The sequence below is a fragment of the Schistocerca cancellata genome, chromosome 4 (assembly GCF_023864275.1).
Source record: "Schistocerca cancellata isolate TAMUIC-IGC-003103 chromosome 4, iqSchCanc2.1, whole genome shotgun sequence".
NCBI lineage: Eukaryota > Metazoa > Arthropoda > Insecta > Orthoptera > Acrididae > Schistocerca > Schistocerca cancellata.
This window is the reverse complement of record NC_064629.1, coordinates 713,226,970-713,251,371: the sequence shown is the minus strand read 5'-3', so window position 1 is coordinate 713,251,371 and position 24,402 is coordinate 713,226,970. Positions and strand designations below refer to the sequence as shown.

At 39.3% G+C, this 24,402-nt stretch overlaps 1 protein-coding gene across 6 annotated transcripts in view; it reads left to right on the top strand.

Moving 5' to 3' along the window:
• The window catches only part of LOC126183466 (serine/threonine-protein kinase NIM1), a 486,904-nt gene that overhangs the window by 234,193 nt on the left and 228,309 nt on the right, over nucleotides 1–24,402 (top strand). For 3 of the 6 annotated variants that reach the window (XM_049925470.1, XM_049925475.1, XM_049925474.1), the window contains 2 exons: nucleotides 18,007–18,076; nucleotides 21,597–21,663. In XM_049925470.1, the coding sequence (XP_049781427.1) occupies nucleotides 18,007–18,076; nucleotides 21,597–21,663 (137 nt within the window). The remainder of the gene's footprint in view (nucleotides 1–18,006; nucleotides 18,077–21,596; nucleotides 21,664–24,402) is intronic. The other 3 variants (XM_049925473.1, XM_049925472.1, XM_049925471.1) reach the window with 1 other exon arrangement.

Here is a 24,402-nt window from a genome sequence, read left to right as displayed (position 1 = left end):
TCTCCAGAAGAAATTATTTTCGAGCTGAAGCGTGTAGAAAAAATAAACATCGCGACGATGCCCACCTACTGTGATTTGGTGCGAGTATGTTAACTTTTGCAGCGAATTAGTGTCTCCCACGTATAAAACGTCATGTCTCCCGAACTACATGTCGTAAATTGATATAATCTTGCAGATAATTTCAGTGACATATTTCGGTACTGTCTGCAAAATTTATTGCAAATAGACCTAATACTAAAGGAGTAACAAATTAAAGCGTCGCGCTTGTTTTTGGAGTTCTATTACATGAACAGCGAAAATGAAGTAAGCAATAAACTTTTTTCCTTTCATCTTTTCTTAAGTGCTGTCTGCTAGAGAAAGTTTTGTAAAGTCTGAAATTATGTGTAAAATTTGTTGGATGTAAGTAAGTGCTCTTACTCTGAAATGCTGGATGCATACAGTCTGGGAAATTTGCACGCCGTGATTTGTGCTGCTCCAAGACATAAACACAATTTCTAACTGCAGTACTCGACTTACTGTTTTAATACTTTAACGTAAGATTGTCGCCCTTAATGGGTAGATTATGACAGCATTTAAAATTTTTAAATTCGGTCAATAACTGTTTGAAAAATGAAATCAAATTTTTGTTGCCTCTGGAAGCCGTTAGATAGACAACGTGCAGCTGTGATTGTGTCTCGGGTTAGCCGTTCAGTAACATCGATTACCAATCATACAGGGTGTTTCAAAAATGACCGGTATATTTGAAACGGCAATAAAAACTAAACGAGCAGCGATAGAAATACACCGTTTGTTGCAATATGCTTGGGACAACAGTACATTTTCAGGCGGACAAACTTTCGAAATTACAGTAGTTACAATTTTCAACAACAGATGGCGCTGCAAGTGATGTGAAAGATATAGAAGACAACGCAGTCTGTGGGTGCGCCATTCTGTACGTCGTCTTTCTGCTGTAAGCGTGTGCTGTTCACAACGTGCAAGTGTGCTGTAGACAATATGGTTTATTCCTTAGAACAGAGGATTTTTCTGGTGTTGGAATTCCACCGCCTAGAACACAGTGTTGTTGCAACAAGACGAAGTTTTCAACGGAGGTTTAATGTAACCAAAGGACCGAAAAGCGATACAATAAAGGATCTGTTTGAAAAATTTCAACGGACTGGGAACGTGACGGATGAACGTGCTGGAAAGGTAGGGCGACCGCGTACGGCAACCACAGAGGGCAACGCGCAGCTAGTGCAGCAGGTGATCCAACAGCGGCCTCGTGTTTCCGTTCGCCGTGTTGCAGCTGCGGTCCAAATGACGCCAACATCCACGTATCGTCTCATGCGCCAGAGTTTACACCTCTATCCATACAAAATTCAAACGCGGCAACCCCTCAGCGCCGCTGCCATTGCTGCACGAGAGACATTCGCTAACGATATAGTGCACAGGATTGATGACGGCGATATGCATGTGGGCAGCATTTGGTTTACTGACGAAGCTTATTTTTACGTGGACGGCTTTGTCAATAAACAGAACTGGCGCATATGGGGAACCGAAAAGCCCCATGTTGCAGTCCCATCGTCCCTGCATCCTCAAAAAGTACTGGTCTGGGCCGCCATTTCTTCCAATGGAGTCATTGGCCCATTTTGCAGATCCGAAACGATTACTGCATCACGCTGTCTGGACATTCTTCGTGAATTTGTGGCGGTACAAACTGCCTTAGACGACACTGCGAACACCTCGTGGTTTATGCAAGATGGTGCCCGGCCACATCGCACGGCCGACGTCTTTAATTTCCTGAATGAATATTTCGATGATCGTGTGATTGCTTTGGGCTATCCGAAACATACAGGTGGCGGCGTGGGTTGGCCTCCCTATTCGCCAGACATGAACCCCTGTGACTTCTTTCTGTGGGGACACTTGAAAGACCAGGTGTACCGCCAGAATCCAGAAACAATTGAACAGCTGAAGCAGTACATCTTATCTGCATGTGAAGCCATTCCGCCAGACACGTTGTCAAAGGTTTCGGGTAATTTCATTCAGAGACTACGCCATATTATTGCTACGCATGGTGGATATGTGGAAAATATCGTACTATAGAGTTTCCCAGACCGCAGCGCCATCTGTTGTTGAAAATTGTAACTACTGTAATTTCGAAAGTTTGTCTGCCTGAAAATGTACTGTTGTCCCAAGCATATTGCAACAAACGGTGTATTTCTATCGCCGCTCGTTTAGTTTTTATTGCCGTCTCAAATATACCGGTCATTTTTGAAACACCCTGTAAAATTTGGTATGTGTTAGCTTCGTGCTTTTTGTCGTCAGCAAGCTAAGGCATTCGGTTCCTGTATCAGTTCATGTGTCTAGTAGTTCAAATATTTTTCCAGCTCTCTGGAATACACTTATTAACAAATTAATCAGAGATACAAACTTAGTAGCTTGTACATCCAGATTCCCCACAAGTGCCCTGTAGTAAGCGTTATGACGTGGATTCCACGAGACACTGAAACCACTGGTGAGCCACTCCGGTCGTGACTGTTCATCTGTTGTCAACGGATCGCACTAATCTATTATAGTTGGGCCCAGAGACTCACGACTCGCACGGAGGAATCTCATATACGCTTAATAGGAATGACCTTTGCAGACTACCGAGTTGCGGGGAGGAGGTGGAAGGCACCCACACTCCCTCATTTCTTCTTTCTTGCAGACGTGGCTCGTCTAATGGAACTAAATGAAAGAATGTTTGTATTGTTCCTCGCGTGTTTCGCTTTTTATTTGTGAAGCATCTTCAGTGGCCTGTAATACAGGTTCGTTTTCGTATATAACAATTGCGTTATATAATAATCACAGATTTATTACTACATTATAGATCTTATTATTCTCTTGTTTCATAAGGTTGAATTAATATTTGTTTATACTTACGATACGTGATCTTATGAGAGCTTATGTGTAGTCCTGGAGTTATACTTCGTTGGCCTGCATACGCAAGATGTCCGATATTGGGCGTTTTACGAACAAATTTCGCCATAACACCTCGCTTTCACTGCTCAGTGTGTTTGGTTTGGTGTGTTTATGTGTATAGTGTTGCCAAATATCACTGTTTTTGTTGTCAGAAGAAGGAATTAACTGAGCGGGTTATTCAGTGTAAAGCATAAAAGGAATTCCGCCTGCATCGATTACTTCATTCTTCTTTAACTGATTTCCGACAACACCGTGCAGTTTGCAAGACACTCGGATGGTGGTATAGAAGTGCGTCTGCACTGAACAGAAGCATCTGTAAACTTAGAACATCAGTGTTTTCTTTTGTGTTATTGTATTTTGTTTCCTCACCAGGCTGTTCGCCGACGATTATATCGAATTCTAAAATCCGCTAATGAATTCAGATTGGAAAATGTCCAATTTCCAAATTGGAAGTGGCGTAGCCAAAAACACACTTTTTCTTAAAGATCTGCACGTTGTTAACAATTTTTATCTGTTACTCCAAATACATTACTTTTTATCCGTGGTTCCTAAATTTTCAGCACTTGAACGCAGTACCATTCAGCAAGTGACTCACAATAAATTGATATGTAAACGATATCTTTCTTTCGAAACCCAACTCATTTTTATTTTGTGGATATGGCATTAGGTCCTCTTAACCCCGAATTCCCAAACTAAACGAGAAGTTGTACCAAACAAGAGGGACTACTGTTCGATGGCACAGAGTTCGAATAATCAGCCTGACTTTTGTTTATCGAGTTATCCGCAAAGTACTTCAGCGAAATGATGTAAATCAAAACTACAGTTATTTTTTACTTTCCTGTTAGTGTTCCATTATTTATGAGCTGAATGCAACGGGACGTTAATTTTACTCCTTTCCTTCCAAGAACGGTTTTTCTTATTGAATACCCATTTCTTTGACGACATAAACAACTGAAATAATCTAGATAAGTATTTTAATATACATAGGTAACGTATTTCAATCTTGAATCATCCATACATATGGATGAAGTAAACGCGTTACATTGTAACTAATCTTAAAAGATCAGGAAATAATCTATAACGACGTTAAACTGATAATATCGTGTATTAGGTTGCTATAGTAACTGAAATAAATAATTAGCTACAACTATCAATAAATCTAAGTTGGGTCGTCTCTCAGATTATCAGTCTTTAGTTTTAACTGTCATTTTCAGCGGATGTGATGATAACTTTTAGGAGCCTAAAACTAGCAACTCATCGACCATGAGTCTATTTAGTACACTGTTAAGTTCATATGAGATTTTACTCATTTACAGATCCCTACCAACATGCATTTCGAAAAAAGAGCGATTAAAAGTTTTCTAATAGTAGATTGAAGAAAGTTTTATTCCTTTATCTCAATTCAGCGATAATTTTATCCTGTAATACCGTGCACAGAATACTAATTTCATGTCATTTCTAACACATCTCTTCTTTCTCTAATTGTTTCTTGGTACAGTACTGTAGTATGAAGTTCTAGTGATGTTCATAAAATAAGAAGAGTTAAATATTTGAATATTTTTGTGATGGTTTGAATAAATGCTGTATTCGTACAAAACACATTTATGGAAACATTTTCTAGTTTCGTACTATGAAACATATTGCTCTCTCGGCCACCAACAAGAGAATATCTGCTCCTTGCTCCCAATGCCCCTCCCTCACCCATTGCCTGACATTACATCCACCACTTCCAAACTGCATAAATACAGTTTACAATATCCGTCTGGCCGCATACATTAACATAACAACTGTATTATATTGAAATGGTCACAGTGGCTTGCATTCTCACAATACAATACCCCTCCCCCCGCCCCCCTCTTCCGCAAAAGAATTGAAACGAATAATATGAATAGCGAATTTTTTTAAATGTGGCTGCTGCCAGTAATATAAGTAATTTTGAAATACAAGACAAAATAAAATTTTCAGTAATGTTCACAGGGAACAAACTGAAACTTATAATACCATTATTAATACTAGTGTTGATAATATTATGTAGAAGGCACTTAACTACTAAAATATCAAAGTAAAACACAATAAACATTCATTTTATAACTATTGACATAACATTCATGAAAGATTAGTTTAATACCAGTAGTTTTAGTTTACACACACACACACACACACACACACACACACACACACACACACACACACACGCACGTCCTATGGAATATCAGATTAATGATATTTTCCTGTAGATTAGTCTTCAAAACAACGATGACAGTAATAAATATTCCATCTTACACAAATAAATTTTAGAGGAAAAATTCTGTTTCAAACAATGACTAAAAAATTATTCTGAGATGCATAAACTCCAATTATAAAGCCCTCTTTGTAGAAGCAGAGATTCCTACATCATCACTTTTACTACACTCAGTTAATTGTTCTTCAGTGTTGGATGCACTGTACCATGACTGAATGTCCCCTGTGACCTACAGTTACATGACTCATGAAAGCCTCAGTTTGTTGGACATACAAACGAGTCCTAATTAGCATCTAGTTTACTACTCATTCACCCATGAAACTGATCGATCACATTCACTCTAACACGCCACTGACAACGGGCTGCCAAAGTATAAATGAATTGCTGTAACAAAAAAAGAAAAATACGTAGACATTCTAAAAACTAAATTTATTAAACTGGATGCTAAGTTGAATGCGTTATTTCAAGATTTGCAACAAGTAAAGGCGCTTTTTATTTACAAAACGAATATATCTCTGCTTGCTGTGGATGATGGCCATGTAAACAAACTTGTTATCTCCAATTTCCAATACGTACTTGACATTGTGTAACAGTTTCCAGTGACGTACCCATGTTTGATATTAACACCCTTGGTTCCACAGTGTTGTATACTTTTCTCAGCTGTTCCATCTGATCTCACTGCCAGAAAGACTTCAGCCCCATCAAGTTCTTCCACATTTTCAAAAGAATCAGCTACATTTTTATCTGAATAACTACCAACACCACCATTAATAACGTCATTGCCATCCACTTCAATGTTAGCGCAAACAAAATCAACAGCAACATAAACACCAAAATTAGCATCATAGTTACAAGAAATACTTCTTACTTGTGAAGCTACAGAATTTCGATCTGCATCAGTATACACATTACTCCCTGCTACATTCTCCCACATTCATTCGAATTATTTGGTTATTGCTAATATTCGCCTTTACCTTTTTGTAACATGGAGCATTCAGTTACTAACATTCTATTTATCCTGTCGACAACTGTATAGAGAAAAAACATGGGGTTCAGAATTTGTGAGGTTTTATTTTTTATGCTTCAAATAAAAAGTTTTCCAAAAACTACTTCAAAACTTTACGTCGTTTACATCCAGTACAATCATAAATCAGCACTGGAGTTGACTCAGCTTTCAGCTGTCTACTGTCCTTGAATCGAACCTAAATGTGCACAAAATTCTTTGCGTAACATGGCGAAGAGCTCTACCACAAAGTGTCCACGAAAAATAACTGCGACAGTGAGTCTCAAAAATAAATCAGTGTGTACTAAGCTTAGCAAGCAGTGAGTTGTAACACGACATAAACATGTAAATCGCGCGTATTTTTTTAAATTTTTTTGTTATTAGTGTCAGCTTCTGACACATATTGAATCACTCATACACTCGTGATTCGTGTACAATATTTACACTGGTTGTTAACACATTAATTACATTACGATGTTCTCCCATCATTGTTATAATACGAATATGTCACTCCAAACGCCAATTCTACATGGAACGCACAAATTCATGCCTCCAAAGATCTTTGCTGTTGTGCGCTTCTTACATCGCTTAAAGTTTTATTCATAGCCACCAAACAAAATACGCTACGCCAGTCAAGTCTTACGTCCGTAGACACTTAACGCTACACATTCGAAGACGAGCTGAGTCGCTAGTAAAATAATAAAATAACGAGAGTATGCGATCAAGTTGAAAACATTGAGAGATCTGACTACAGCTTTTATTGTTAAACCGAGCATGACGGCACAATAAGTCAGACTTCCTGTCATCGGCATTTTCCTGACTCGTTGAATGCAAAGGCCGGGATGATCCCCTTGAAAAGAAAGTGACCATATTTATTCTCCGTATTTATCCTATATTGTGATCCGTCTCCAATTACATTGCCGCTTAAGAACGTTTAACTCTACCTTTCCTTCCTTTCCTTATTTCTTGTTGAACATTTAATTCAAATTCATACGTCCCACAGAAAACAAACTACGACAGAAAAATAATCACGGATTCAAGCTCTCACTGACTCCCACTAGTTATAAAACTGACTGGTGAGAGATAAGACATGAAATCACACTTCGTAAGTAAGTGATTTCCATACACACTCCAACTTATGTATTTGGTAATGGTACGATGTCAGAAGTGAGGAAGCGCCATCTTTGAAGAGAAATTTACGTTTTAAAAGTGTTGCCTTGTCGCTGGCATTAGATAATTGTTCCTGATGATTAAGTAGTACATCTGGCTACAAATTCAGTATCGATAGCAAGACTCCAGTAATAGCTCCTCAATTGCTTTCTCGATCTAAATGCTTCATTCCATTGGTGATTAATAATTTTACGCCGGTGAAAATTTTCCATTATCGACCACTGTCTTCCAGATACGGCTGGATATGAACGTCTGAAAGCAAGATGGCAATAGTCGTCTTTCAGTACCTCGTAAGTTACCTGAGCAACAGGCATGCCTTCTAGAATACGAGTAGTCATTGAATGCAAAGTGAATAACAAATCACGACGGTAAAGCAGATGTTTTCTCTTTCAGCATGTCAGTTCTCGGGAAAAAAACTCAGATCATAGATGCAAAAGTCATGTGACAGGAGTAAAACTACATTCCTGAATGTATCATATCTTAGTAACAATATTACCACAAGTGGTCTTCCGCTACATCGTGAAGGAGTACTTACTTATCAACTGAAAGTACAGTACTATTACACCATATATAACCTCAGAGAGTTGATATACAAAAATACCTGTGATAACTACTGAACCATGAAGGGACAATACATATCGGTGACACGAGCATGGATTAAGTCCCATCGTCTGAAAGGTTGAGTCAGACATCTATGAAAGCTCCATAGAAACCGTTGAATAATTTATACCATTTTTTGTCAGCAGAAAATTACTATATGCCTCAGAATAAGGGACATCGTAGACTGCGGTACGGAGAAAAGAACTGAAGTCTTTTTCAGCGCCTAAAATCTGTGGCGGCGCTTTCAGACAACCCGAGACGTAATTTTTAAAGCTGCACAACCATGCGTCTCCGCTGAAAGCACGTCACCTGCTCCTTTCTCCCTCGCGACTGTTTAAAATGGTGATTCTGTCCCTTGTTGCATACATACTACCTCTAACGACATGCACCAGATTCGAGGAGGAGTTTCGTGGATTTGCTCCTAACATAAATAGAATGGTGACCACGAGAGCAACAGCCGGAGAATTTGCGTTACATTTGTCTTTAATTTAAAAAAAAATTATCATGAAAGGTGGTAAGCCCACGTTTAACTCGGTTTTCATGTAAAAATACCTGAATGTAAACATCAGCGCTACAATGGTAAAAAATCAAACAAGTAACCACGGAAAGACTATCCTTACATAGCTTTTCCTTCTATTTTCACATTTGATTTCCTGCCAACATCAACACAAGTATTATCCCATCTTACATCTTTGCTAAATACCTTTATAGAGGAGAATTTTAAAGAAAGAATTTCCACGATAATCTTCTAAGGTCTGGTTGTATGGGGTTCCATATGGTGCGAAAGCTATGAATAACGGTTTAGTTGCTGTTCATTGCATTCAATGAAGTTCCGTTAGCAGAACAAGAAGCTGTAAGGAAGAAACACGTGTTCACTCCGGGATCAGCTTTGGTAGACAGTAGCCAGAAAAAGCCAGCCTTTGCTTATCTCTCCATGCTGCAGCAAGGGTCATTTCTGAGACAAGTCTTTCTATCTCTAACTGGGCTTAAACTGGGTGTGTTCTTTCTCCGGGTCATCCGTTGCGGTCATCAAATTGTACTTTGACACTGGTATCAATTTACTTCCTTCCTACTTCAGTAAAGGGAATTGTGTGTGTTCTACACAACTGACGGGCAATTTCAATGGAAAATATCAGCCCTGCTTACCAGGTTTCAGATATTAATGAAAATTTTACAGTATGTTACACACCTCGTTAACCACAATTATTTCGAGAACTGTGTAAGGTATCAAACTAAAGTTTCTGCAACTGGGATTACTTGAGGCAGTGAGCATTTTTTATGGTCAGTGCTCGTAATATTTTTATCCAACGAGATGCAACTAGTTATTTTAAGCGTATTCTTTACTTTTGAATGGCAGACAAGAGCTCTTGACTAGCATAATAAAAAGTTGCTCGTTTTCACTGGCAGGATAACGTCTCGGAAAACGAGAATGGCGACGTGCTTAGTATGAAGAAGGCAGCCAAAACAGTTTTGTTGATAACAGTACTAACTCTAAAAGTCGAATTAGTTTGTCGGTACACCCATCTCTAGTGAAATTTATTAAGTTCCTCCAGAAATATTTTGATGAATATTATGGGATCAGCCACACGATTTCCGTAACGATTTCTTAATCCTTTCAGCAGCTAAGCTACGCAGAATGAACAAAAATAGTCAAGCACTCCGAAGACATGGTCGAATGTCAGTGTAACAGAGTAAAAGTACATACCATTGGCGTGTATGTAAATGTTTAGTGTTACCAAGCCGGATATGATGTGTATGGGACGTGAGAAGTGCCATACATTGAGTGATAAGTGTGAAGGAAACGGAGATGTCATACACTCTTATGAGACAACGTTATCAGCACCTAAAAGAGTTTAAAGTGGCCTTCATTGTGGATGTGCATTTGGCTGGGCGGTTTAATCGTCCAATATTTGTGCGGCCCTGGGACAGTGGACCGATGTTGGACTCCATGAGAACTTGAGGGTAGATATTCTCGTCGTCAAGATTCCGGTCGAGCAAGTCTGAGATAAATATGTTCACCGTATTGTGCACTAAGCGCATCGTAACCCCTTCACATCAACGCTTGCCATCACAGAAGAAGTAATGGATTCCCTGAAAAAATTTTGTCATCCAGCACCTTTGATCGACGAATAGTTGCATTTCGACTAAGGAATTACTGTCCCATTTGTAAGCTGCTGTTAACAGCACGACGTGAAAGGATGGGTCTGGAGTGATGCCTTGACGGGGAAACATGTAATGCTGACGAATGATGTCTTATTGTATTCAGCGATGAATCGTTTTCTGCTCTACCTCCGATGACCATCGTTGGGAATATCAAGGCGACCAGTGGAAAGTTCCATCCTGTCAGTATTCTGGAGAGGCATAGTGATGTTACTCCTAGCGTCGAGGTGTGCGTAGCCATCGGGTATGACTTCGTCACGGTTGGTAGTGACTGACGGAACAGCGGTATGTCATGGTCTTCCTACGTCCTCATGTGTTAGCTCTCACTCGAAATACCGTGGTGCCGTTTGCCAACAGGACAGTGCTCATTGACAAATGGTATTTGTCTCTATGAATTAGCTGTGTGGCCATCAAGATCCCCAGGCCTGTGCCCGATAGAAAACATGAGGGACCGGCTCGGAAGTCAGTCCTGTCCCAGTGCTAGTAACCAGGATATGTTACTAAAATGCTTCATGAGATGTCGCTGTCATTTAGTTGTACTGTAATAACACTTTTCTATTGACCACAGTTTTTACTGTCTTTGTTAAATCTTATGCGTTATGGAATTAAGCCATTTTCAAAAGATCTACAGTAAAATGGGTTTACATAAGAAACAGGTGATTACATCAAGCAATAGTATATACACCAGTACAAGCGAATAAAAATTAGCACATACCGAATATATTACACAAAATTTCTTATGGATGTAGGTGCAAACTGAAAGAACGTGCTCACTGACGCCTTAACCAAACAAGTCCGCCAGATGGCACTAATAGCATGGCTATATTGATGTATAACATTTTGGCATTACAATAGTAATTTACATTTTGTAAGCATCATACATTACTGTTTAACAAATATTCAGGTATGAAACGTGTAATAAAATTAAAAAAAGTACTAGTTCAAGCCAAAGCTGTAAAAAGTTTTGTGTGCGTGTTTCAAGTAGGTGGCGCTGGTGTGTAATTATGTCAGTGCTATTAGTCACCAAAGCGTTCAAAAAGTTTCGAAAATAATAGATCGTACATAATGTAAGTAAAAACAATAGATCAATATCCTAGTGTAGATACGGTCAAATGTAATCAGTGCTATATACCAAGAAGATAATGCAAATTTGCATTTCTGAAACTGTAAAATGGCGTGTGATGTGTGTGTGGACTGTATGAGGGCAGTCAGGTGGTAGCTAATAATGACGTAAGAACACTACGACAGGAATACAAATGTCAATTAAATCTGATTACATGTCATTTGAACGACAAAAGAAACGAAAAATAAAAAAATTAAAAATTAAAGAACCTCCATGCAGTTCCATAAAATATCAATGTTGAAAGGACGAGTAGTACATTATTCATGAAATGTACAACGAGCATTATATAATCATTATTGTTTACATCACAATATTATTAGGAAAATAAAAAATAAGAGTAGAAAAACTGTAACCTTATGATTGAATCAGTAAACTCTTCAAAGAAGAACAAGCTTTATAAGAGGTATACCTAAGGACTAATGGTGAACGCGAGTAGTAATCAGCCTCTTCGCTGTTCAATAAACAGAACCTGTATATTAATTTTATTCTTCTTGTGGAAGTAAATATCCATTGTCTATAATGTACGAAGGGGCAGAGTAAATAGTGTCTTATGCCACAGTCGATGCAAATATTACAAAGTCCAAAATTAAATTTGTAAAAATATACATACAGCGTGGTTATAATTAAACTTTCACTGCTCAAGAGGACCCGCACGAAAACGAGTGATCGAAGGACACTGAAACTCTGTGAAAACATTTGTAACGACATGCAGAAGAGAAATAACGAATAAAGCATTGAAAGAAACACATTTTAATGTCCACATGAGAAGGTAACATTTGTTAATTGTGAATCACGTAACGTTCCAGGCTACAAACTTTGCTCAATGTGACGACCATCTGCATTCTCGAAAGCCTGCAACTGCACTAGACTTACCATTTCACAATTGTTCGCATTATTTTTCGAACGGTGGACCATGGGATGTTCAACTGTCGTGACACAGCTTGCTGTATTATTTAAATGTGATTTATTACAGAATTTGTAAGAGCTGTAAGTAGCTGTACTTCAGACTGTCTTACACTCCGACATTTCTGGTGCATCGTCTGTTCTTCGGCTAAGCGAGCAACCACCGTGCAAATTCAACGTTCTGGATTTCACCGGTTTCTGGCCAAGCACTGCCCGTCTTCGTACATGTGCTGACAAGCAACAGTCGCTTTTTCCTGGATCAGCCACGCCATGCCACGCCCTGGGGTCGCCAGCCAGCGTTCGGCCGCACAACAAATTCACTCACCTAATACCAGTTCCAGGCGGCCGAATTGCACGCCTAAGTATGTGTAACGTTACACACCTTCCTTTAATGCGGCTAATTTGCTTGCTATTACCCTCATTAAGTAGCATCGAAGTTGACTTACTTACACAATATAATAAATAAAATACATGACGTAGTAAAAAGAATTAACTAATTTCGTGTCAGAACAATAGTGTGTGTCTTTGTTTTGGTGTGTGAAACAGCATGTACCTTCTAGGTTATGTCATAACATATACTATCAGAAACTGCTCTGTAGGAATGGATATTCATGTTATTCTAACCAACGATTTACCAAGATTTAAAAACTCGAAATTGAACCTTCTTGCTGTGCTAAGCATATTCTCATAAACTACTCTCTAGGTGAGGCAACCACTGACCAAGTCTGAGTCAGCCGTAACAGCGCATTTGCAAAAAACTGGATATACTGTAACAAGTTCAGAAAATAATCTGGAAATTCTGTTTAAGGAGAGCAAGAGGATCATGTTAAATGTATCGGAGCAATTTGAAGCATGAAATCCGTAAAACGTGTGCCCAAGCATACTTTGAACAGTCAAACGGAAATGAGACGTTGTGGCTCCTCGATAATTTCGATTATTTAAGCTCTGTCAGTTGAAGGTCATGTTATGAAGTTTTACTCCCATGTGGGTTATGCAGCCACAGAAAGATTATGGCCCTTTGTATACTTTAACGACTTTAGATTTTATTGTTTTACAAAAGGAATGTTTATTAATGTTTATATTTCAATTAATCGTCAGTATTATAGCCTCAATCCATGTAATACATCATAAGACAGGAGGAAAAACTTCGATCTATGGTTATATATAATGTATATTAATCTCTTTCTGATATTTGTGTATCCTTTTAAATTATTTCCGTCAAACACTACAAACTTTATCACAATTAACTCCACTAACATCCGACGATGTCCCATAAGCTTCATTACTTAAACCTTATTTCACATACTTCGGTGGGTTATAACAATCAACATCAATAACACCCTCAACCTTCGCCGATACATCACACAAATTTCCGCTCATGCATCCACTACATCAGAATTCACAGTACACTCAAATTCTACCAAATTCGGATCTACTTCTTCCTCTGTAATGTTTTCTCTCTTCTCAGATGTCTCGTATGCCTTAACATACCACCTAACCCGTTATTTTCACATTAAGCCATCAACAGCCACTCAGAATTCACGATATCATCGAGAGACATCGGTTCACTTCAATCAATAGAAATAAATGCAAAAATTCCTTCATCCAAGATATCTAAATCAGTCACTTCAACCTTCGCAACTTCAGCACTTAAAACATCACCTTTACCTTCCTTTAACAATATCTCATCCACTTCCGCCGATGCATAACGAAATTCATCGCCAGCTGACGAGACTACTGCTAAACCGCATTCACAAATATCAAATATTTCCGTCGATACATCACAAAATTCATCTCTAGCTGACGGAACTACAGTTACGCCATTTTCACAGGTAGATTCATCTCCTTCTGCCCACAAAAATTTATCTACACTCTTTTCTTCCACATTACTGTAATTGTTGCTACTGACCAGAACTTCATCAGAATTCATCATACATTCCACTTCACCCAAATTCAGATCCACCTCAGACACTCTTCTGATCACAAAATTTTCCATCAAATATACATTCATTCCATCATTCACTTTTTCCTTTCAGAAGATAAAATTTTCAGCCCCCTATGGTTGTTTTCAAATTTCTCTAACATTTTATAATGTTTCTTACATCTTCTTGATGGTTGTGCTGCTTATAATTATTCCCCGTTTTACTGTTAAATTTTATTACATCCATTTCCAACATGTCTACTTTTCCGAATTTTCGACAACCACTGAATTTTTGAAACCATGTGTCCTTTTGCAGTGCTGGTTTATTTTGCTCCCTGTGGCACGAGATGCGGCAATCAGTAGTTTTCCGACCTCTTATCCTGGTGTTGCATTTCGTGAGGTGTTTGCCCCTCAGACTTTCGCTAGCAGTTTTGACCTCCATTGCGAAAATTCCCTTTTCAGTTTTGCCTCTGAAAATCGTTATTAGCATTACGATGACAATTATTTTGGTTACGATCACGATGGTTATTTTGATGATTATTGTGGTTCACGCTCTAATACCCATTTCCCTGTCCACTGTTTCCATTATATTGCTTGAATTTCAACGCCTGTTCTAATTTTTCAATAAAACCAAAGAAATCATCAATGGAATTTTTCGTACTGTGGACAAGACGCTACAGAAAGTAATCCGATAAACGTCTATTGAGAGTATTGATTTCCATTAACATTCCCAGCATACGACTTATGTGCATCAACTTAGTCAGTTCATGGACCCAAACATTGCACATCAATCCACTTCCATCTTTCAAACTTGGTCCGTTTAGGAACTCATTCTGAAGTCGTATTTGTTTCGCTTCACTCCATAATTTATTCAGGGAACAACTCTCAAAACTTCATTACATTTGTCCATCACTGTGCGTTGTCCTCAGTATGCAGCTTCATAAACTTAATTGTAGCCGCTTCCGACATTCCTCTCAGGAAACATCTGTACATGCAGCAATGAAATCAACTGGGTATTATTTTCCATCATTTGCAGAACACTTTGTCATTCCTAAACTAACCTAGGGAATACCTAATACAATAGTACCCTGATTTGTTGCTAGAAAATTTAAATCTACCCCATACATCTTTAATCTGTTGTTCCCACTGGAAAGTTTCTTTATTCTTTCCTGATTCAAAACTTTGCCTTTTTTTTAAATTACCTCTTCTCAAGTTCCAACACTCTACCAGACAATTTGTAGATAGCTTTATTGGCCACTTCCTCATGTGCATTTTGCCTCTGCAGGCAATTAATGACATCGCTGGCCAGCTCGTCCTGTATCTTTTACGACCTGCCCCCAAAATATTTTTGCACTAAATCGAATACCGTATTAATCAGGCCAACCTCCCCATAAAATATACCACATCAGTCCTTATGGCCTCTAATTTTGAACAACACACCTTCAATATTCGATTTTATTTTTCCGACCCCGTCTTTGACACGTTCTATACTTGCCTGTTTTACACTTTCTGCAGTTACCTCTACTTTCTCAACTTTAGTGCCTAGCTGCGTTTTCAGTGAGCCCCTTTCTAAATTTCAAGTTTGTCAGGACTTCCCTTAACGATGCCACTGAATCAGCCGCATTATCTTTCTTCTCTGATTTCAGATTATCTGCCCCACTAATATCGTCCCTACCAACACTACCATATTCTGTTTTAAGACAAACTGGCCTACTTCTGTTAGGAAATACTCACGCCTTTTGATATATCCTTCTTGATTCTTGAAGGTCCGTGCCTAACTTCCCCACACCTAAATAGTGTTACCGATTCTCACACATGCAGCTGCTGCAGTATCTTATGCTCGGAGTCCCCATGCAAACTGCCTGTCATGCAATAGATTTGGAACCCGGATCACACAATGTTGTAAAGTCTTAGAATTGCAGTTGCAGCTCTGACGGCATTAGATTTATCTCCTGTAAGTGAAAACTCCAATTACGACGTTACTTTGTGCATATTCCACTGAGTAGTAACTTCTATAACCAGCATTCCATGCGAGCGAACCAACTGCAACTTTACCTGATGTTGCTCGCACCTTACATGGTTGGGCTATGCACAGCTCTGTTTAAAAACAATAATTCGATAATGTCCCAGGGTCGAGCAGCACACGTCTGTCACGTCGGTAGCTGTGAGACTATAGCCAAATAGTCTATGCATTGGGTAGAATTGCGGATCAATAAAATAAATAGAAATATAAAAGAGAAATGAATAATTAATAAAAATGGCCCTGTTCTAGTGTATGTAATTGATGTAGACGACATGAGAGAATTCTGTTGAATAATGTTTATTCAAGAACGTGAATCTCGAATGAACGGAATGTGGTCAAACGATAACCGGTCATAACACAGACAGAAATAGCATCTTATAGAATACAATAAAGCTGCTTTGAAAGCGTTACGAGAATAGTAGCAAAATCCCCTAACTAAATAGCCATTCGAGATGTACAAAAAACTAAGTCCATTTCGTGACCACAATACACGAAATATTCGTCAGCTCAAAATAATTCAGAGCTCAGCACGAGGATTTATACAGTTACACACGAGAGATAATGTTTAGAAATTCGTATTCTGTCTATTCTTAATTCCATAATGCAAGCGGTAGAAATAAAGTTCTTAACTGGAGCACATTTAGACCTTATGAAAGTTGGAGTCCTTTCAAAAGTTAAAGTATTGTAGCGGCCATTCACCGCTCGCAATCAGTCACCCGCACCAACGAATCTTACACGTTCCGTCGCGTCCGGCATGTCTGCCTTCTCCCAGTACTAACGTGAAAGTCTCCAGAATCGATCCCTTGAGCACACCGCTCAAAAATTTTCCACCTGGCTACAGCAGTGTTCCTACTTGCCCACTGCCTGAAGGTAGTCATCACAAAAAATACATCTACACACATGACTTTGACTTAGTTTGACCACATTCCATCCTAAACTAGTATTTAATAATAATAATAATAATAATAATAATAATAATAATAATTAAATAAATGTTGTAACCTCCCTGACACTTTTACACTAAATGTAAATAAAAGTTTGTTCATAAATAAATAAGCTACTATTATTGCGCAAATACAGTTATGTTAAATGACATCAAAATGTCGTTAAATATTGCATAAACAATCAAGTTTGCTTGTTTGAAGAGTCTTTGGTACACGTCCGAATAGTGTGTCCAGCTAACCCGTGCAACTGACAGCTATTAAATCACCTCGGTTTTTAATCAGTTCTAATCATATATAAATAAAGCTCTTGGCAAAATATTAAAATATTCATTAAATAACTACAAAAGTATGTTAAAATAAGAGTTTTCGTTCTGCATTCAGTTGCTGTGTTATTGTGGAGGATAGTATGGTCTGACAAACTTTTGCTAACAGAAAGAGCTAAAATAAAATAGGTACCGGTACACAGCTTTCAGAGATGATATAGTGCAGTGCTATCTTCTGAGATATCGTTTACTGAATTCGCATGACTGTTATTTTCTGCATTTATCATTTTATATCAGTATTATCGCACCTTGACTGCAGAAAGACTACTAAAATCTAAGACGAGATAATGTAAATATTTTCTAGTTAGGATCAACGGAACCAACTGTGGTAATACTCAGTTATTTCAATGGCCGATCCAGACATTTACACCGTGCAGTTGCTAGTACCCATAAAGCAACCATCTTGAGGAATAGCTTTGTGGGGACGTTTTACCAAATTCTGAGACAGTGGTTTAATTTTACTATATCAGAAGAAAGGAGACAGGTAAGATCAGAAAACTATAAACGTATTAGCCTCGTCTCTATAATGTACAAGTTACTCACTGGAGTTATCTTGAAACACAAGAAGAAACATCCGATTTTAGTCAATGACGAGACGATTAAAGCCAAAGTTCCTAGGTTCATGTGTGCAATTTCAATGCTACTTGTGTGTTGCAGGTTGTCAGCATGGAGGCGTAGACCATGCCGTCAGCGCGGCTGCCTGGACTACCCAACCAGGTCGCCTCAGGTGCGTCGCTGTGGCCCTGCCCTAACTGAGAACACTAACCGCTTTATTGCACTTTACTAACACCAATTTTTATATTGCGGTGCGTCCACAACCTCTGAGTATGTCAGAGCGCTATGCTACGCAATTTGAGAGGAACGTCTGCGTAATTAAATTTCGTGTCCTAACTGTTACACTTGTCTGTGTAAAGGGCATTTCTCCAGAAAATTTTCTCCGCGGAAAACTGTGTTGAAATGACATCGGAGGGTCTGTAATCGTTAGATTTGATCTGCTGAAATGTCTGTAACTTCGTCATGTTGAGGTCTGGTCAAAGAGAATACAGGAGCTTGAAGTCTCGTCAAAAAGAATACAGAAGGCGCCAAGGGAGATCACAGTACATTCATATCAAATGAGGACAATGATTTGATGAAACAGTTGAGACAGTAAGAAAATAGATTTCTAAATGTGATGCTCCAGCGTAATGCTGAAGATATGATGGGTCGGTAGGATAACTATTGAAGTTTCGAATTTTGGACAAAAAAATTTGTGGCACTACATGACTAAGAGAAAGGGACGGTTGATCGGACGATTCCTGAAACTTAGAGGAATTGTCGATTCTGTAGTGGAGGGAAGTATATGGGGTAAAAATTGCATAGAAATTCCACGCCTAGCCTATAGTAATAAGGTTCAAATCTTTGTATGTTGTAGTAGTTATGTAGAAATGAAGAGCTTTACATAGAATAAACCAACGTAGAGCTGCATCAAACCTGGTGTTCAGACTGAATTCACAACGACAATCATACAGTTCACTCTTGTCAGTGTGTGCAAGAACAATCGTTGCACTAGCAGTGTAGTTTAGCAAAAGAGGAGCAATCATATTTACCGTTCCATCAAATGGAGTGCGGCGAAAATCTAACACTGTTACGTACGTTCCTTACGAGCATCATTGAGGTCACTGGCGATATCCTGGAGGATATTTTGATCCCGCTTAACACGAACTGTCTCCAGTTCTGGATGCACAGACGGTTCCGTGAATTACTACACGCCATCATTCTTCGAGCATCATTCTCCATCTGTGACCATGATACGTATCAAACGATCTTCTCGTCAACGAGACTTCTACACTCTAAACTACTGTTTCTTATTCTTCTAGCTCTGTTAAACCGTATTACTTGCCGTTTTCCTAAAGGCGCTTGTATTCCCAATCATGAATATGTGCAAGAAGGCTAAATTTCCAAGAGCGTGCTGAGTACGTTATTAGAGTGATTTTTTGAAGCACATCGTCCACGAGCTGTATGGATAAGGGTATTGACCATAAATCGAAAGTGCCAATGACAACAGCGGAACAATGGGCTGAACAAAAGGTCAGAGAAACCTGACTTTATGCAGCCACCATAAATTCCTTTCGGTAGACGTGAAGGACCGAAAGTTCGCTGCCGAGCTGAATACAACACTCCTTCACTGCGACACTGCAGCACTTACGTATAGATTTTTCGTGTTCAACCTTCTCTCCAAATGTAAAGGTGTCGATTGTGAGGCTCAACACTGAACTAGGACAATTCGGAAAGCGAAACATGAGTTTATTCACTCTACGGATCCTCCGTCGAACGATGTATAGTTTCGTGATTTGAACAGGACATGCACCACGAGCATCGAGACCATTTTTCTAAAAATGATTGCTGTTAGTTTGGATTGATGTTCTCCTATTTGAATTTTTAAGGCTTCCTGAAACTGAGTTGCCTGTTTCAGTAGACAATGAGCAAAAAGAATGAACTTTCTGTGGTTGCGTTTACTTGTGAACAACTCCGCTTTTCACTCGTATTTGAATAACTTCCACTTTTTGAAAGCCAGTTCAGTCGTTAAACTGCACTTACCGCAGTGGCCTAAAAAACCTTACTCCATGACTGCTTCTACTTCATCACTGGTTCTTCGCATCACATTTCCTGGTAAACAACGTTTCTGAGAAGTTTAATCATCTTTGCACTACAACTAAACGACGAATTCATGCTCTCCAATACTTGAGGAAGGGCGTATGTATCAAGTTGATTTTGCAAGGTGAAAAGCGTGATTACTTTTCAGTTTCTGTAGCAGTACTAAATACTTACTTTCAAAGTTGTCTGAGACACAAAATAACACCTCGGTTGTTTCGGGATACGTCTGACGATTTCCGTTGTTGTTTTGACCTGTGCACTAGCAATCCTGCTCAGAGATTGCCACATATGCACACTACCTGCAAAACTAAATTTTTGAACTGACAGACATCTGTTAGCATACAGCCAGTGCTTTTTTATCGTTGCTGCTCTGCACCTCTGGATGTAGTCTTCGATTATATACCTTCTTTACAAGCTTCCATCCAGCTAAAGTTATGTTAGTGTATATTCTATTCGGTATTACCTTCGTTACAGAAATCAGTAGTAAACCAAAGTATGTTTACTTACTTCAATGTATGCTGAGATACATACATCCTTTTTGAGGGTGCTAAACCAAAATTTGATATTGATTTTGAATATACTTAGTGTTCGGACGCCTGTCGAGCCCCATTGATTAGCATTCACAGTTCTCCTCAGAGAAACGTTGCAAAAGCATGTTATATCTAATCGTCGATTCCATTCTGTCCATTAGTTTGTTGTCCAATCTTATCCGCAATATTACTCCGTTGATAAAACTTATGATAGCTGTTTCGAACAGTATTCTATATAACTGAATTGTACAATAAAACGTTCTAGTCAATAAAAATATTTTTGTTAACGACAACGGGAAATCTTTGCAAGAGGATGTGACATACAGAATCTTTCTCGTACACTCATCAGGACAAGAAAAATGTCTGATACGCGTACTTATTACGGAATTTTCGCAGCAGTTCATTAATCTGCATCTACATATATACTCCGCAAGCCACTGTATGGTGCACAGCAGAGAGTACCCTGTACCATTACTAGTCATTTCCTTTCCTGTTCCACTCGCAAATAGAGCTTCGTACGAGCCCAAAGTTCTCTTATCTTGGTGATCCTTATGCGGGATGTATACTGGCGGCAGTAAAGCCGTTCTGCAGTCAAATTAAAATGCCGGTTCCCTAAATTTTCGCAATAGTGTTTCGCGAAAAGAACGTCTTCTCTCCACGGATTACCACTTGATTTCAAGAACTATCTCCGTAATACTTGAGTTTTGATCGAACCTGCCGGTAACAAATCTAGCAGCCCACCTCTGAACTGCTTTTATGTTTTCCTTTAATCTGACCTGGTGCGGATCCCAAACACTCAAGCAGTACTATAGAATGCATTGTAGCTGTTACCTTAAATTCTCCCAATAAATCGAGGTCGATTATTCGCCTTGGCAACTGCTGTCCTTATTTAATCCTACGTTTCGTTCGTCTTAAAGTCTAAGTACACGTGATTCACCATTTCTTTCCTCCAACCTTTATATGATGTACCAACAGTGTCAATGCTTGGTCTGTGTAGCGTTTAAATTAATGTTGTTATGGATGAGCGTAAAACGTAAGGTAGAAGAAATGTAACTCGTTACCGGCACATAGCTTACTTTTCAGGAAGGGGTAAAGACGACCAACGAGGTCAGCCTGCCAATTCGCCGGATGGATTATCACCAACGATCTCGTAAGTTCTCACGGCATAATACAACGTAACATTAAAAACTGTCTCTCTCCCTTGCCAGTCAAATTAAGGAGACAAAAATTTCTCCAGTTCATGTTCGTATAGTTGTGTATTAAGAATTTAGCAGTAATCCATGTGACTGAACCGCCAATTCGTGGCTGTCTCCGAAAGAGACTCTCTGAGACCAGCGCAGCCACGGTACCAGCATAATAGGATGCCGCGCCGAGCAGACCCTCATTCTGCATTCAGCATTCGTTCTGTATTCTGTATCCTGCATGTGTACTGTAAGTGTTATTAGTTAGCCTCTGTTGTTATTATGAACCTGCCTACCTCAAGTACACTCAGCGGATTGTATTCTAAACTTGGTTGTGTTGAAGTTAAGCAAAAGAACATTTACTAAACACAACGTGTGGATCTCATCGTTTCGACTTGGTCACACAACACACCGACTGCTCGGTATCCACCTTCGGACCGAACAAATAAGAAACACGTCACAAAATATAACCAGTGAACTAAGCTCTTTTTCCTACATTTCGGCCATTTTGACATCAAAATATTACTGAGGCGAAGGACGATACGGTCCAGTTTATTCTAGAAATGTTACCGGCGAATTTGAATAATATTGATTTATTACCAGCCCGATACTCAAGTATCTAGAAAAATGGCTAGCACGAAAACTGTGTTAAGAAAAGCGAAAGAACTTACATTAACAGTTATTGATAAAGTCGTTTGCACGCCCTGGCAGCTATCCCCAACCATGTAACGTCCTAAGCAGGTTGGTTTGATCTTTGGTTTCCTATTCCACATTACTCGGTTTAGAATTCTGTCACTTCTGTTACCTAACCCAAAAATTAAAATGTGTCCTGTAGAACATGTGCTTATTATTTCAAATTTCCTAGCACTTCATAAATATAAAAAAGCACTCAGTCTTCAGGCCACGAGTGGCCTACCGGGACCATCTGACCGCCGTGTCATCCTCAGTGGAGGATGCGGATAGGAGGGGGCGTGAGGTCAGCACACAGCTCTGCCGGTCGTTATGATGGTGTTCTTGACCGAAGCCGCTACTATTGGGTCGAGTAGCTCCTCAATTGGCATCACGAGGCTGAGTGCACACCGAAAAATGGCAACAGCCATGGCGGCCTGGATGGTCACCCATCCAAGTGACGACCACGCTCGACAGCGCTTAACTTCGGTGATCTCACGGGATACGGTGTATCCACTGCGGCAAGGCCGTTGCCGCACTTCATAAATATGGAAATTATTATTTAAGTGCAAAAATATATTAAATAAAAACATGCTTCACCAAAATTAGGAATCTGTACAGACAGGTCTCTTGCTTAAAAGAAAACAGGTTTAATGACTGAGAAGCAATCAATTGTCTTTGAAGACCATTCGCATTATTTCCATGACTTCTTCATCCATTGGTTCACAAGCAGCTCACGCTGGATTAGAGTATACGACAGAAAAACGCTTCCGATAATGTTCTTGTTGCGCACTATTGTTCCGGCGTGTTGTTGAGTGTACTGCAACATAATCTGGACATATGTGTTTGGCGCTAGCCTTTATAGAAATTATGGACCCATTACTCGTTATTGTCCAAGTCTTCACACCTTTTAAGAAAAGGCTGTCGTATTGGAAACAAGAAAACGCGCAGTTCACCATCCAAATGGTAAACAAGCAAGGATCGCTAATAATTAAGTTTTACCTATTGTGTGAATACACTATAGAAGGAAGCATGTATGATTAAATTTTTAGGTGATATTGGATGTATAGGGTATGACAATTAGTACACAGATGTGCCATCTCTAGCAGCAACAATGGCTCTATTCACAAGGGGCATCGAGCCGAAAATCATTCCATGCTACTTTAAATTAATATCAGAGTCAATCAATCGCATTGATTGGTGTTTAGTGCGTAATACTCTCGTAAATCAGCGACTAGATGATTTCAATGAGTCCGAGGTCTGGAGACGACGCTGGCCCGAGAAACAGTCGAACACCTCCATCAAGGTAGATCAGGCGTACAACAGTAGGCGCGTCTCTCTGCTCCCCCATCAAGGGAAGGCGCAACAATGGTCTCTACGCTCACAGTCCGTGGTGCTCCAGATATCGTCACATTCTCCTTGCGGAAATGTACTTTTAGCTGTAAATTGATCTGAGAAATGAAGCAATTTGTACAACGTAATTTTTTCAAAGTGAAAATTTCAAACTATTTCAAATAACCAGGAAACGGGTTGAATAAACACAAACAAATAAGAAATAATAGTATTGACTGTGTGGACACTTGTCTTGCGGCAAACTAGCCCAGTTTCCCACATAACATGGTTATACGATCCTACACCGCCGAGCGAACAATATTTCTGTGTTATCGGGCGCTAGTCTTGCGAGTTCGCTGACATCTTACATGGCGCATATATTTTTGACTGTTTTGGGGTCTCAACCAACGCGAGCAGCAATATGTCAGAACGATAAACCTCACTCTCCATAATCCACGATTCTGCTAGATTCCGATACGTGTTGGCTGGCGTTTCTTCCTCTTACACGAGGCATTACAATATCTTACAAACGGACATTTTAATACGATTTTTAACTGAGAAACCCACTGTATACTCGTGCTTTATGCACAGAATGTAGATGGGTTACTCTCACCTAGTTTTGGTGGTGGTTCTGAAAGGATAATCAGTTGCGCATCCAAGTATGTAGTACACTTCACACAAATTCGACGTTTGTTTCATGTCGCCTT